We start from the raw sequence: 14,969 nt of genomic DNA, 5'->3' as shown, positions 1-14,969 counted from the left end.
TGAAAGGTCTATCAACTATACATTTCAAAAGTATATTACCCACTTCAGTGGTATCAAGTCACAGGGCACAAATCACACACTGGAGATGCCTGGCATATCTGGACAGTTGTTTTTAAATGAACATGATATTTTCTGAAAGGCCTGTTAGTCACCTGAATGCAAGAGAGATGGGTATTAGCTCCTTACAGAATGTAGACATGGAGCCCTTTTTACTTTTTACAAGATTAAAGATGTCCCACAGTTTTAGACTGAATAACTAATAAGTTCTCTCAACAGGATGTCCTTTTAGACCTTAGTTTCTTCAAGATGCTACAGCATGAACTGCCTTTTTATTTCTTAGGAGATCAAAAAAGTGCTATGTTGGAGCACTTTAATGCAGTGACTGCACTTCAAAGACACATTACTTCATTCTCTTTTTTAACTCTCCCAGCAATGCTTCTGCTTAATAAAGCCTCCCTCTATTAGAAACCCTATTTATATGTGCATGTCTATATCTAGTCTCAGAGAGATATGATCAAAAAAAGTCCAAGGTCATACTTCAGACTATTCAATAGATCAGGCAAATAACAGGAATGTCAGCTAAGTTCGGATCAGCAAGATAATTAACAACAATACTCAAGCAAAGATGCTCAACACAAGTGAAAATAAATTACTTGCACCACTTTCCCATGATCCTCACACATGAAACCAAAAGATCGTAAGTATTTAACCACCTAATTAACACCATGTCCAAAAGTGGAATTATCTGAACCCTCTTTACTATTTTTATAGTTAATATCACATTTTACAAGTCAAAATTTAGTCTAAGTTTTCAAACCAACAAAAGAAAAGGACAGAATTATATTTATGGAGCTCTGAAGTTGTCCAAGACCTAGATAAACTGTTCTTTATGGATCACTGAGAAAATCTATGCAGCTTTCCAAGTGCCTGGATCCACTAACATGGATTTAAAAGTTCAGGGAAAACACACATGGCACCACTGCTACTGAATTTTTGGCAAAAGAGTAGGCAACATTTTGGGCCAAATGCCAAAGACAAAATAAAAGTAAACAAACTGTTTCAAATATATCTCAGTCCTAAAACAGAGAATTTACCATTTTAAACTTCAACCAGTTCATCATTTAGGCTCGGTTCTTCACATCACTATCTTCTGACCGTGGGGAGCTGCAAAATAAAGTCTTTTGTATTTCAGCATCTAAGAAAATTGAGGACTGTTACCAACAGTCCACACCACTCAGAGGTACTAACTAAATGCACTGCCATATCTTAACTTCTATCACTGTAAATAAATTACAGAAATATTGGGAAGCACTTTGAGGCCTGAACAAGGTTAGGTGAAGTGACAAGTCAATAAATAATGGTTACACTCCCACAACTGTGGTTCCATGCCTGGCCACTTTTGCACGTGGTGGGCACCAAAGGTCACCTGCCTGAATGCCCACGTCAAGCCAGGCACAGGTCACTGCAGCACCTCTGTGTCCTGCAGCTTCATCTTCAACTCAGAGTTGTGACACTGGTTTTGGAGCAGGGGTCTGCTGGAGTTCTGGATGCTGACAATTTTAGACTTTCTGTGCTGACAGACTCTGATCCCAGGGTCACTGCATTTGACCTGAGGCCATGGAGAAGACTTCCAAAATGGAATGACAGCACTGGGATGACGGGTGTGTAGCTGGTTAGACATGTGTAATATCACAGGATGGAAACCTTAGAGTTTAAGGTTTTAGAATACAGTAATACATATAGAGCTAAAATGGAGAGCTTAGGGAGGTAGCTGGTCCTTCTTCACCTTCTTCTTCATGGGTTTGGGTGGTATTGTGTAATTGGACAGAAAAGTCCACATTGCAGACTTCAAGTGATTAGTTATTGGGTTAAAAGTTAAAATAATTTATGTGTCATTTCTTAATTGGATAGTTTAGCCTTAAAAGACCTTGTAGGGAAAGATAGTTACATTTTGTACCTTGTTAGTAGAATACTGCAGAACTCACTGCCTGTGAGACTGTAACATAGATAAGAAAAAATAAACATTTGAGTCTGAATACGAAATATCGTCTCGAGTGCTTTCAATCCCGACCTTGACAGAGAAGAAAAGAAGCCAAGAACCAGCAGGAGTCAAGGCTGGGAAGAGCACAAGTTGCTCCTCATGGCCAAAAAGTCACATTACCTCTTTTTCCAGGAAAGAAAAATCCTGAAGGCTGAGGACCCGCTGGGACTCGCACTGCTCAGAATGCACAGGAGAGTGCGTGAGGTTTTCAGCTCATATTCACACTTGGTGAAAAAAAATGATCAGCTGCCACCTCACACTCCATTTTGAACATCTGCAAACAAATGCTAAATCAGCAGGATACCTCTCTTCTGCTGCCAGTGCTCTGCCTCATTCTCACTCCTGTCTCTTTTTCCAGAAATGCTACTTCAGTGAAGAGACCCCTTGGAAACCCCCACGTTTCCTGACACCTCTGAGAGCATTTGGAAAGTGGACGTGTGATACAGGGGCCAAGTCTTCAGCTGCAAATCTGCCTCATCCTCCAGCAGCTGCAAAATTAAAAATAGCTGCCACAGGCAAACCACAACTGAAGATGAGAACGTTTGTTCCTTTATTTCAGGCTGATAATGGTGCCACTGTTGACATGTTTGGGCTCTGAAAGGAGCACTAATAAGGAAATGCACAAAATTATAAAGGCAGAATAAGGAACATTCTAAAATAGAAATGGGAAAATTACCTTCCGTTTAAATTTACATTGAAATTTTGACTAGCCATGACAAAATTATATGCTTATTTGGCTCTTTAGGATGAATTTCTTGCTAACTATAAGCAGAGCAATCATTTAAAGCAGCATTCTCAGCTCTTAAAATTGATTCTCACCCTGACTAAATGACACAATTTTATCAGGTATCAGAATTACACGTGCCATCATTGCCTCCTCACGACTTGAGAAAAACATGGTCAATAAGGAATGGAACCTTATTATTGCAGAATTTACTCTCCAGCTTTTGGCCACTTCCCAGCAAACCCCAACATTTACAGGATACTTTAGGTTCACAGAAAAGGAGCCTTCTGCAAGAATGAGAAATTACATTTCATCTAGTGTAGCTGCAGTATTACCTGTGTGTGTACATTACCCATACTGTGTGTATTTTTCCTTATATTATCTACAAAACCAATGAAACGGATTAATTTTGTGAGCCAAATGAGGGGTGGGGTGTGTGCACAAAGACTGCTGTGGAATCCACTTGCTTCATTCACAAAACAGCAGTAGTTGCTACACAACTGAATGTTGCAAGGGAGCAATTTGGGAAAGAGGTGTTATTTTCATTAGGGGAATCCCTGTGCATTACTCACATATTTGTCAGATTTCCTCTATCACTAATTAGCCATGTAGTCAAACCTTGGGTAACCCAGTGTCAGTCCTGCCTCTTGGGGCTACAAGCCAGGTTTCTTAAAGACTCAGTATGGTAAAGAGCCAACAGCACCACTGAAATCTCCAAATCATTCCTGAGCTACAGCTTCCACCACTGTGCCACAGGGAACAGCTACCTCTGAAAGGGGCAGGTTCACTGAAAGGCTACCTGACATCCAGGAGCAGGAAAACTGCCAACACTCAATTATCTGCATCCAGCCATGAAAGGCATCTCTGGAGGCCTTTGGATAAACATCCAAAATACGCAAAATCAGATGCTGCTAAGCAGAAAAAAAATCAGGCACAGTTTAAGTTGATCTACACACTCACAGATACATTTACTGATGTAATGAGGCATGGCACCATGGCACTGGCCATTGACAATGTGCCCTTTCAGATGGGATCCCTGTCTGGTCCGTGGGTGAAGAGCCCAACCACAGATACAGCTGTGGATTGTGGAGGGGAAACACTCCCACTAGGCAGTGATGGCAGCCTCAGGGCTATGCCTTCTGTGCACAGAGCAAACCCAGTGCAAGGTCTGCACTCAGGCTCAAATTTAAACTGAAACCATAAATACAAACCCTGAATATGAAACTACCTTCTTTTTCTGGACATTGCTACATCCCAGGATAACCCCAGAACTGGCACTTGGACTAGAGCATACCATTTATGATTAAATAAAAACTTGCCACTGAATCCTTTTTTCAGTCACTTCTGAGAGGATGTTCCTTTTAGTTTCATCATTGTACACTTACATTGCATTGGAAGAGAAGATATATTTCTAAAACAGGTCAGAAATAAGCGAGATCATCGTGGAGACATAGTTACTCTGTATTCAGAGTTCAAAGAGAGCCTTGGTTTGAGATGAGAAGCCCTTTATGATACTAGACTTTTGGTCTAGTCTCTGTCACTCCTTTGTTAATTATATTTGGGTACAACTGCCCCAGAAGCAAGAAGCTATGTAAGAATGAATTCTGCAAGATTTATGGAAAATAACCAAGATTTGCATACACTGCCCACCTAAGTCCTCACGTGAATGCTCCTCATTCTCGGGATTATGAAATGCACACTGGCAACCCAACTATCCGTACACAAAGTACCTGACTCTTGGAAATTACATATCCACTTCTTTCCCCAGAATAAAGTGGTTTCAACTACCACATTTACACCAAGTTTTTACATGTTTAGGCACAAAGCATGTACGTTTCCCTCTTCTTGGTCATTCTTTATGATGCCTGTTTCAACCTGCTGTGATAATGTCAGCAGGCACAGCAAATCTGGCAGGAGCTTCTCAGAGGAGAAATGTCTTGCTTGTTTATGAGGAAGCTGAAGTACTTCCTGTACTTCAGGAGCTTTGTACAAACCTTTTTCCCCTTCTCCTTTGTTGCAGCTGTTGTGAACCAACCTGCTGAGGAAGGCAGAGGCTCTGTGCATGCTGGAGCCTTTCACTTATTTACAGACCACTGCTCCTTTTGTGCAATGCAGTTTGTGGTGCTCTGAGGGAACATTCACTGCCCTGAATTATTACAGACTCCATCCCCTCCCTGTTGAGCACTGACTTGCACCAGGCAGAGTTGTTCCAGTCTGATTACCATGAAGAGCAGCAGCACCAATGCATGACAGGAAAGCTGAGAGTACCCTTAAGATGACTTTGTTTTACCAAAATCACAACATGGCAAATGCCAGTCTAAGATGGAAGAGAAAGCACAAATCCTGAAGAGCAAGAGATGCTCAGCTTTAAGAAGGCATCCAGTCAATATTAATATAAAAGCAAAGTAGGTTTAGGAGAACACAAGTAAAGATACTGAGAAGAAGACACCAAATTCACAAGGGTCAGACTAGATGAGTTATAAAGGAATGCCTGATTACCACTACCCTCACAAAAATATTAGAGATTCTAACTGCTTAACATTCAGATCAAAGGCTTAGCTGTACTTTTGCTGAAATTATTAATTGGGCCATCTTATGCCCTCTGAAAAGTCATTTATCAAAATCTCAGATTGTTCCTTGTACCCTGCAGAGAAATCTGTTTCCCCTCTATTCTGGAGTGATCCATCTCACTGCAACTCACCTGTCACCGATGGGTTTCATGCAAACAGCTGTATCACCTTCCCTATCACTTCTCTGCCTGTCCAAAACACACAGAACAATGCACCTGAACTTTTTAACAGGGAATCACACTGACAAAACTTGGAAGATCACCAAATTCAGCTACACTCACCACATTCCAGTGAGCAGGAGGAATAAGTAGGACTGATAGTAGAAAACAGGAGGGTTGAAGTTACTTAGTAGTTCACTTGGAACCCCACATTAAAAATTACCTTGAGAATCTCTCTTACTTTGAGCATCCCTCAGATTCTTCAGAAAAAAGTAAAAGGGAGTGAGGCAACTAAAAACTATTTTATCTCCTTTTTAAAATGGCTACAAATTGAGGGAATCTCAGAGCCAGACCTAGAAATACTCAAAAACACTTTCTATTACATTCTAGACTAGCAGCCTAGCCTTCTAGGGAAAGGGGATTTAACATTATTTTAATTTGATGATTAATATTTAAAATTATTGTAATATGGAGAGAAAAAAAAAGCTAACTTATTGTACTGTAGTCCTGGAATGTGAATGAAAAAGAGACAAATACCTTTGAGATGTCATTCCTGTACATGTGTTTTCATTTCTTTCAGACATATCAATCTGAATGTAAATGGTCCACAAGCTTGGGTCAATATATCATATCTATGTACAAACTTATCCAGTTGCTTCTTCTAAGGGTTGAAGTATTAAATGCCGGTGTCTGCCTGGTTCTGACACGAGAATTTACAACTCTAGAATGAAAGGGCTGCAATCTGGATGGAAAGTAGGAAGCAATTGACGAGTACTACAATATAATCATCCTGCACCACCTGAATATGAAAACAGTGAAACTTTGAAAAGGAATACTCCAAGACAGTGACCAATCTGACACACTACAGTGAGCCTGATTATCACCCACTGTGATGAAATTCCACCTGCCTTAAGAACACAAGAAGTTGGGTGCCCAAAAGACATGTATGTACAAAAAATGACTAATCTTAAAATAATTCTAAAAATCTTGGCTGAAATCACCCCAATTCCACACAAGTGTCACATATTTCATTTACCAGGGAAGTGTGCACCAGAAACATTCCAGAGCAGTAGGATGACACAGGTTCACTAGCTCTGAAAGAGATCAGTATTAAATTAATATATATATTTATAAATTGATGGCAGCTAACTAGACTAGAAGTGAGCCAAGTTAATTTCCAGGGAAACTTACTCATCACAGTTCCATGGGGGCGGAACTGTGCTTGCTAGGGACAGCCTAACAGCTGAACTCCAGCTCTTCCAAGCCATGGAACAGCTTTTAAAAAACATAAATAATTTTTAAAAATTCCAAGACAGATGGGTAATTGCACCATGCACTACAAACTTAACTTTCCCACTGTATACTAAAGTACCACATGGCTTTCCATCTCCTTCAGCACAGTTTCTCTATACTTAGGGATAGAGAATGTACCTATTAGACTGGCCTCAAGTTGAGCAGGAAAAACGTAATTAGATAGAAGCAGCTTCTGCTTAACATTTGTTTGCTTAAATTAAGGGAATAAAACTAATGTTTTTAACTTCTGTGTCTCAAAATGCCTTTCCTTGTCATGTACAGAATACCAAACAGAGCTGTGTTATGCTATAGAAAGTATTTATTCACCAAGTTACAGCTTTGCATCATCAACATTTTGCTGTCTTGGCCAGGGGTTTAACAACTTAAAACATGATTCAAGCCCAACTCCAAGTTTAATTCTTCTAGACAACACAAATGCAGCTAGCAGACTATTTTACAGTGCTGTATAACAGACTGGAAATCAGCTCTTCACAGGATAAAATACTTGCTTTGTGCCTTTGTGGAGCCAGCACAGTCATTGCCCTGGATAAAGCAGAGAAGCTGGACTTCAGACAAGTTGTATCTACACAGTTCTCACCTATATAATCTCTTTCTTACCTGTCCTACACTTTTGCAAGGAGATCACAAAATTCTGACTTAGAATTTTTGCTTAGGTTTTAGGGTTGAGGAGAGAAGCACATATGCTAAGACTTTACACTGAACAGTAAAGCATGCTTGCAGACAGCCAAGGAATGAGGATTTCAAAAACCCTGTTAAGAGAGGAAATTAAAACCATCTAATTCATGGCCACACGAACCCCAACAAATGTGTGATAAGGGTAATCTGGAGTGCCTAAAGCAACAGAGAGTGAGGCACAGTGACTCAAGCAGAACCTCATGGTTTTAGTTCCCCTGGATATTCAGCACTCTGAGATGGTGAGCCTGAAGGCTCAGTACCTCCAGACAAAGTCCTGTTGATTTCTGCTGCCCTTGCCTCAAATAGCCAACCAAATTCCAGCTATAAAGAAAGCATAAGCACATTTACTACCATTATTTTGTAGGTGACTGCACGTCAAGCCAAAGTATCAAAAACAGTCCTGGAGTTCTCTAATCCTTAACTCTCCCAGGCAGAGATCACCAGCTGCAGGCATAAGGGTGAAACTCGGCACATTCATTTCCAGCCAAGACAATTACCAAGTTTGAGCTCCAGCCCTGGGGACTTCAATGAATGCACAAAGTCCCTGCAATAATACAAGTTTATAGTTCTTAAGACTTTAACTGCTCACACTGAATTTGCAAGTCAGCATCAGACAGAAGAAACCACAAAACCTTTGCAGAGGGAAACAATCCTCAAAGTTAATAAGCATTAGCTTCACAAAGCATAAGAAGACTAATAACTGGGAAATACAGAAATGCAGAGTCTCTGAAGCAGGATATTTCGAAATGAGATATATTTTGTACTTCAGAAGACTCAGAGAGCATCCATTACAATTATGATATTTCATTGGTAGGTACCCTAATTACCCTGCAAGGAAAAAAACCACCAACCCCACTCTTGTTCAATTTCTGGCATTTAATTCATTTGCTGGGGAATCTCTTTGCTTAAGAGGTATTTATGCTATTTTCTTTGCAAAGCACATGTTGCCATGGAGCACTGATCACAGGCAGAAGTAAATGATTCTGCCTTTTTGAACTGTACAGCCTTCACTTCAGGTGCTCTATCTTACTACCTGACAGCTTTAACCTTTTGCTAAGTACACAGGACAAAACTAGAGTGAGCTGTGGTTATATTTGTTTTGATTTTAGTGAATGGTCTCATCCAAAAGCTACTCTTAAAAAGTCTTCCCCATTTTTCACTGGCACTTTGCTTTGACAGAATGGAGTTTCCTTTCCCCAGAGTGAGAAGGTGGCAGATGGGAGAAGGAGGAGGATCCAAGCAGACAGAGAAGTATTGCACAAGACACATGCTGAACTTGTCAACAGAACAAGATTTCTTTACTACAGTGCTTAAAAAAAATGAAAGTGCCTGTTTCTTTACTCAAAAAATCTACAGAGCTACACAATAGCATTCAGGCTTTTTTATTTAAGGGCACCCAGAATTTACCTAGGATGAATCTTGCCTTGCAGTTAACTTGATCAACAGCGTAGTAGCGAGACTAGAGGAATCTGAGTGACAGCAAACCATCATACTACTCCTGCTATAAATGGCAGGCAACACAAGGTTTGGATGTAAGCTGAATACATTTGGATTCCTGCCTCCTTTCATTGGTAGGTGGCAAGATGAGTCTCACGCCAGAAAAAAACCCTTAAAAATAGGATACATGATCTCAGAACAGCAAGGATACTAATTCCTGATACCTTTAACATTTTTGCTCTTTTGGGCCTAGAGAAATACGTTCATGTGTGCTTTAAGGTTTTGGCTGGCCAGATGCACTGAAAAAAGCAGCACAGACTAACCTGATCCTGTCTGCAGTCTCCCATCTGGCACAGGGAGACCTGCAGCTGGCTGCTTCCTGCCTGGCATTTCTCTATGGCAGAAGAACAGAACTGTGCACCTGGGACTAAAGGAAGACTCCGGCTTAAATAAACATTCCTAAAGGCTGCCTCCAGCATGAAACCTTTCAATATTCACCAAGAAGTCCCATAATTAAGGACACTAAAGTCATGATCAGTGACCACAAATCAGATGGTGAGTCCAACAACCCACTGTAGAGCACAGACACTGGTGACAATTTTCCCCTCCTCTGTACAGAAGTAACACAAATGAAGTAAATACGTTTCTTACCTAAGCAAACATCTGCTTCTCAAAAGGGCCAGAATCATCCATGCACTGGGTCTGCATCACAAAGAACCAGTGAGTGCTTCAAATTTGTCATACATCACACATTATCCTGCACGCTCAATGTGAAGCACACATTAACATGATGAATTCATATGCAACTGGTATTTCTGAAATAATTCCTTTTGGAAGCCTCAGTAATAGAGCTTCCCTTGAAGTAAAGGTCTCAGATTTGATCTACTATTAGCAGGGAACAGTAACAAATTATGAATTAGTCCTTTCAAAACTAGGGAACAATTTATTTTACAGGAATTGCAAGAAAACATTTATTAAATCAATATCACAAAAAAACACCACACCTTGAAAAATGTAACAGCTCCCAAGAATCTATTAATAGAACAAAATCCAGCAGGCTACACTGGAAAAAAGTTCTTACCCCTTGAGCATACATACACCTTTCACCACTACCACATCACACACCAAGTGTCCCATGTGCTCATTTAGAAGCACAACATGTTGCAGGCCTTTAAGAGATACACCTTTCATCTCATTCATATTTAAAAGGCTGTGAAATGTTCATAACTTAAAAAAAAAAAAAAAAAAAAAAGCAGTGCATAGGAGGAAACAGTTCAGGAGGAAAAAATAGGAAGTTTGAAAGCCAAAGCAAACTATCTTTCAAGGCAAGTGAGCTTCCTACTCAGAATTATATGATTAGTGTTGCTTGTCATCCTGCCCATTTTCTGATATGTCTCAACTCAGCAAGATAGCAGCTGGTGTCACTGAAAACCAAAGACATCGGGAAGCCAACCTCCAGTTAATATCAGACATTCGGCAAAGCAGCTGCAACTCAAATTTGTCACCAAGGTCATGGCAGACTAGTTATTTTTTAAAATTAATATTAAAATGCCTAAAAGAGATGAAGGGGAGATGACTAATGATGTTTCCTGATAAAATAATTTTCCTGTGCCTGACTGAATTGCTGTTCTGAGCATCACCCACAAGGAAAACAAAAAGAAAACTCATCAAGTTCCGAATCCTTTCTACTCAAAAGTCTTAACTGACAGAAATTCTTTCCTACTGAGAAAAATGGCCTCTGAAACCTTCTAGCCATGTACATCCTTGACTCATCAGAAAAGCACTGTGTCTGGCATTACAGAATGTGTCATGGGCAGTGGCACTCTGGGGGATTCTCTTTTACAAGGTGAATAACAGGAGATCTGTGAACAGCTTATAGGTCACATAACATATAGGTCACAACTGAGACTGTGCTACATCTTTGCAAAATTCCCCAGAGGAACAGGGGTCTGGAAAGGCCAAAGGGGGGCCATAAAGGACATTGGAGATCATTCTCACAGCTGGGATAAGCATTGGAAATTCCATTGTGGTACAGCATCCCCTGAGCTGCCTGAAGGTATTTCAAAAAAAGGTGCACAAAAGAGCAAACATGGTGGCCAGGCTCCCTGGGTGTAACCTCCCACCCACTGAACAACTCACATTTAAAAAAATTAAAGCGAATATGACCCATATATGAATAAGAGCAGAGTTAAAACTGAATTTCATGTTTGTTATGGGCTCATTTGGAAGCTTCACCTGTCCCACCTACTGCCTTGGGCTGGTGCTCTCCCCACCATAATCACTTCCCAGTCATCTAGTCATTTGTTCCAATACAAGGCTACAGAGCAGGGATAGCATAAGATGCCAAATCTGAACAAGGGAAGAGAAAGCCTATAGCATGAATTCCTGGCATCATGCGAAGGTCCTCCTAGACAACATTTATTTTAGCAAATCAGGGCTAGAATAAATACAAAAAAAGTTTATACTAGGATCAATACATCCTATATTATCTTCTCAAAGTAATTATTCCATTAGATTTGTAGAGGGGAGGAGGGTGTATGCCAGAACTCAGCTAGGGAAAATGTCACTATCTCATCTGAAAAATCTGCCAGGAAAGCCTCAGCATACTGGTTTTCAAAATCACTGCAGTTCATGTGTGTTACTGCTGGTGGTGGTGGTTGGGTTTCTTTGGTTTTGAGAACACTGACAGATGCGCTGCCATCCTAGCAAGTTCTGATCTATCAAATACTCAGGTAATAGAGGCTGATGGGCACCAAGACCTGTATATGTGGCAGTAGTCTCTCACTTTATTCAGCTTCCTGCTAACCACAGTTATGTTTGAAGCCTCACCATAAACAAATATAACATGCTGGACATGAGTCCTATGTGATTTACTTGTTCACCAGGAATATATCAACCCTTCTCACTGCTCCATGAGGAACGTTAAATGTTGTATGCTGAATACCTCTTAAAATCCTGTTCATATAGCTTTCTGATCCTTTACACTTCTTCACAGTTCAAATAAACCCAACAATCTAAAAATAAAATTATGTGAAGACATTTCTCAGAAATAATAAAAGTTCCAGTTTAGCCAAGTTGCTCCTCAGAGACTCTGAAAAAAGCAAAGGAAAAAGCACAACAGTGAAATGAGTCTCAAAAGTATTTTTAATTTTAATTACTTTGTTACCTACCTTCTATAAAGAAGTGCTTGAGTGAAACAAGTTCAAAAAGCAAGGACAAGTAAAGGGTAATTTTTATAAATATGCCAACATTTAATCTCTTTTAATCTCTTTTCGTTTGACTTTTTTTCCCTAATGTTTTTCATGAATACTTATCTCTCGAAAGCCAATGATTTTTAATAAAATTCTTTATTTTTACCCTGAAAGCTTGCTTGCAAGCCTGAACAGCTTCTTCTTTGTAATTAGTAGTAAAATAACCTTGCCTGCCAGCTAATACCTCAAGATTTTCTCCACTGCAATTTCAACTACCGCCAAATTCCAAGTCCCAAATCCTAAAGCGGGAAAAGAGAATCTGCTCTTATGGAAAGGTATAGACACAATTCCCCACCCCACCTTGGTTTACAAAAGCTTCAGGAAGCCTGCTTTGATGAGTGCATTCAGCCCTGTGCAGTTACAGCCACACAGAGCAATGTTGGCCCAGAAGTGTCCCTGTTTCACTGCCAGACTGGAAATATTTCCCAGATATCCTTACAACATCATCTCTCAGACTCATGTCACTGTCAGCATCCCTGCCTTCAGCTTTGGCTCTTGAAAGATTTTTCTGACCTTCACAACTGAAAGAGAACAGTAGAACCATATGACCAAAACATGCTGCAAAATCCAAAAACTGGGCAGCAAACATGACTTTTAAAGTGCATTTGTGAAAAAACCCAACTCAAAGTCAAGACAATCTCCTACTTCAATCCTTTTATTATGCAGAAAGCTACCCAGAGTATTTAAGATGGTGTTAGTAAAACACACACACAAAAAAAAATATCAAAAGGAAAAAGCTTCAGAGATTATTCACTCAGAGCATGTTACAAAGCTGGTCACAAATATCTACCCGTGTGCTGAGAGAAAAATTTCTTAGTGCTCCATAAAGGATTTGGATAGTGACTACACACTGACACAGGGGTGTCAACCCAAAGTTCTGTAGCAAGATATTCCCTCCTGGAAAGCCACAAATCTCACAGCAGGGTCAGGGCACTCCTCATTTTCTAAATATAAACCACCTTGCCCTCCTGCCAGCCAGCTATTTAGCTGCAAAATTTCTACTCAGTGATACACTTAGAAGGTAAAGTGTTAGGCTGCTGTATGGACAGAACCCCGAATTACCAGCACAGCTCACTGCAGAGCTGCTCAGCAGAAGGGCACCAAAGCCTTAATTTGTTGCCCTTCCAAGTGCTTTGAGAGCTGCTTTGCTGGGCTTGTGCTTTTACTTGAGTGAACATCTCTGCCACATGCTCTAGATGACTCCCTGAAGCCAGACATTTGTCATTCCTTTTATTTCGTTTTATAGCCACCAAACACTTAATCCCTCTTTGGTGACCAAAGATGCCTATTTTTGTGACTCCTGTTTGCTTCCTTGAAAATTCAGGTAAATATGCCTTAGATATATTTGATGTATTTTTCTTCTACTTCAAAATAATTGCTCTGCTTAGAGCCTGCAAGTAAACAAATATGATAAAATCTGATTTGTTCTCTAAATACTCAGTATCCACCCATGCACCCTCTGACAAAGGATTGCATGCACCTGTGCTCCCTCTCTCAAGAGTCTTCTCATCCTCTGTGATTTTCCAAAACCAGGTGGAAAGGCTTTTCCTTTCCACAAATACCTGCAAAGAAGGGCTCCCTAGTCATTCAGCTCCAAGCAAAAATTCTTGCTTGGTAGCACTGGCTGGTTGTTTGCTGCCTTCCCATGGCAATTATCTCCTCTGGGTGCCACTCACAGCTCCAGCTGGATGGGATTAGCTGTCACCAGAGGTTAACTCTGCTCGCTTGCCTCTCCCCCATCTTCGGGAGGGCTCTTGACGCAGCAGATTTATCCCTGTGGATGTGATGCAGTGTCTCAGGAAACAGACTGACAGCACACAGGAGCTCAACTCTAGACAAACTCTAAACGGCCACCACAGTGATATCTAAAGTTCAGGGAAAAAATTTACAAGAACCATGAGCTTTTTGTACAGCAAAAAAATAACAGCTTTTATCTTAAGGGCCTGCCTAAGCAGCTCTGCATCTGGTAGCAGCAGGAAACCACAGTGTAAACAATATGACAAGCACTGCATTATTATCTGTTTATATTCTAAATGACATAAATTAAGATAGAGACACATATACACCATGAGTAATTACATTTTTAAATTGCTTCTCTGAAGGGAAGCAATTGCAACTATTATTAGTTGCAATGCAATACTAAAAAAATAAATAAAAATCAGGTCCCTTTACTCTAGGCAGTTCTAAAATATACTAAGAGACAGTTTTTATTCCAAAGATCTCACAAGGTAAATTGACAAGCTGCACAGAGAAAAGAAGATGCTAAACACAGAATTCCAGAGACTTAAGTCACCCAAAATATACATCAATGCAGTGACAAAGCCTGCAAGAGAAGGTAGCTGTAAAATCTGGACTTCATTTCAGTAACAGAAGATGCAGTTCAGTCAGATCTTATCCAAAACTCTGGAGTTTCTTTTTAGGGAGTCAATGCAATTCTATTTTCTCTTGTGAATTTAATTAGCTTTTCACAGCAAAATATCCATCCTTTCCTATAGCCAGCAGCCACTGACTTCAGACAATTCAGTTGGTACAAAGCCATTTTTAGCCCCATCAGAAGGCTTTTCCAAACGCTCAAATTAGCATTTCCTCATTTCTCTCCTCATCACCTTACACCCACAAATTCATGAGATAGTTGGCAACTTGGCTTTCCATTAGCCCTTAGAATAGAAACACTAAGAGATCAGAGGATCAGATTTTTTGAGTATAACCTGCTGAAAATAACAAAATAATCAGACTTCTGAATTTTGAAATTCAATTTTGGCTTCCATCTTACCAGAAGAAGAATTAGTTTGCCTGGAG

General features: G+C 40.1%; 1 protein-coding gene across 5 annotated transcripts in view; it reads right to left on the bottom strand.

Annotated features, from left to right (window-relative positions):
- Positions 1 to 14,969, bottom strand: part of SERGEF (secretion regulating guanine nucleotide exchange factor) — a 140,942-nt gene that overhangs the window by 42,546 nt on the left and 83,427 nt on the right. The window contains exon 11 of one of the 5 annotated variants that reach the window (XM_068194050.1): positions 11,920 to 12,010. The exons of the other annotated variants lie outside the window; for them this stretch is intronic. Within the exon in view, the coding sequence (XP_068050151.1) occupies positions 11,946 to 12,010 (65 nt within the window). The 3' untranslated portion in view covers positions 11,920 to 11,945. Of the gene's footprint in view, positions 1 to 11,919; positions 12,011 to 14,969 lie in introns of those variants that run through there. 5 annotated transcript variants of the gene reach the window in all.

Source organism: Anomalospiza imberbis, chromosome 6 (genome assembly GCF_031753505.1).
Source record: "Anomalospiza imberbis isolate Cuckoo-Finch-1a 21T00152 chromosome 6, ASM3175350v1, whole genome shotgun sequence".
In the NCBI taxonomy this organism is placed as follows: domain Eukaryota; kingdom Metazoa; phylum Chordata; class Aves; order Passeriformes; family Viduidae; genus Anomalospiza; species Anomalospiza imberbis.
The sequence above is the reverse complement of the archived record's forward strand: the minus strand, read 5'-3'. Positions and strand labels throughout refer to the sequence as shown.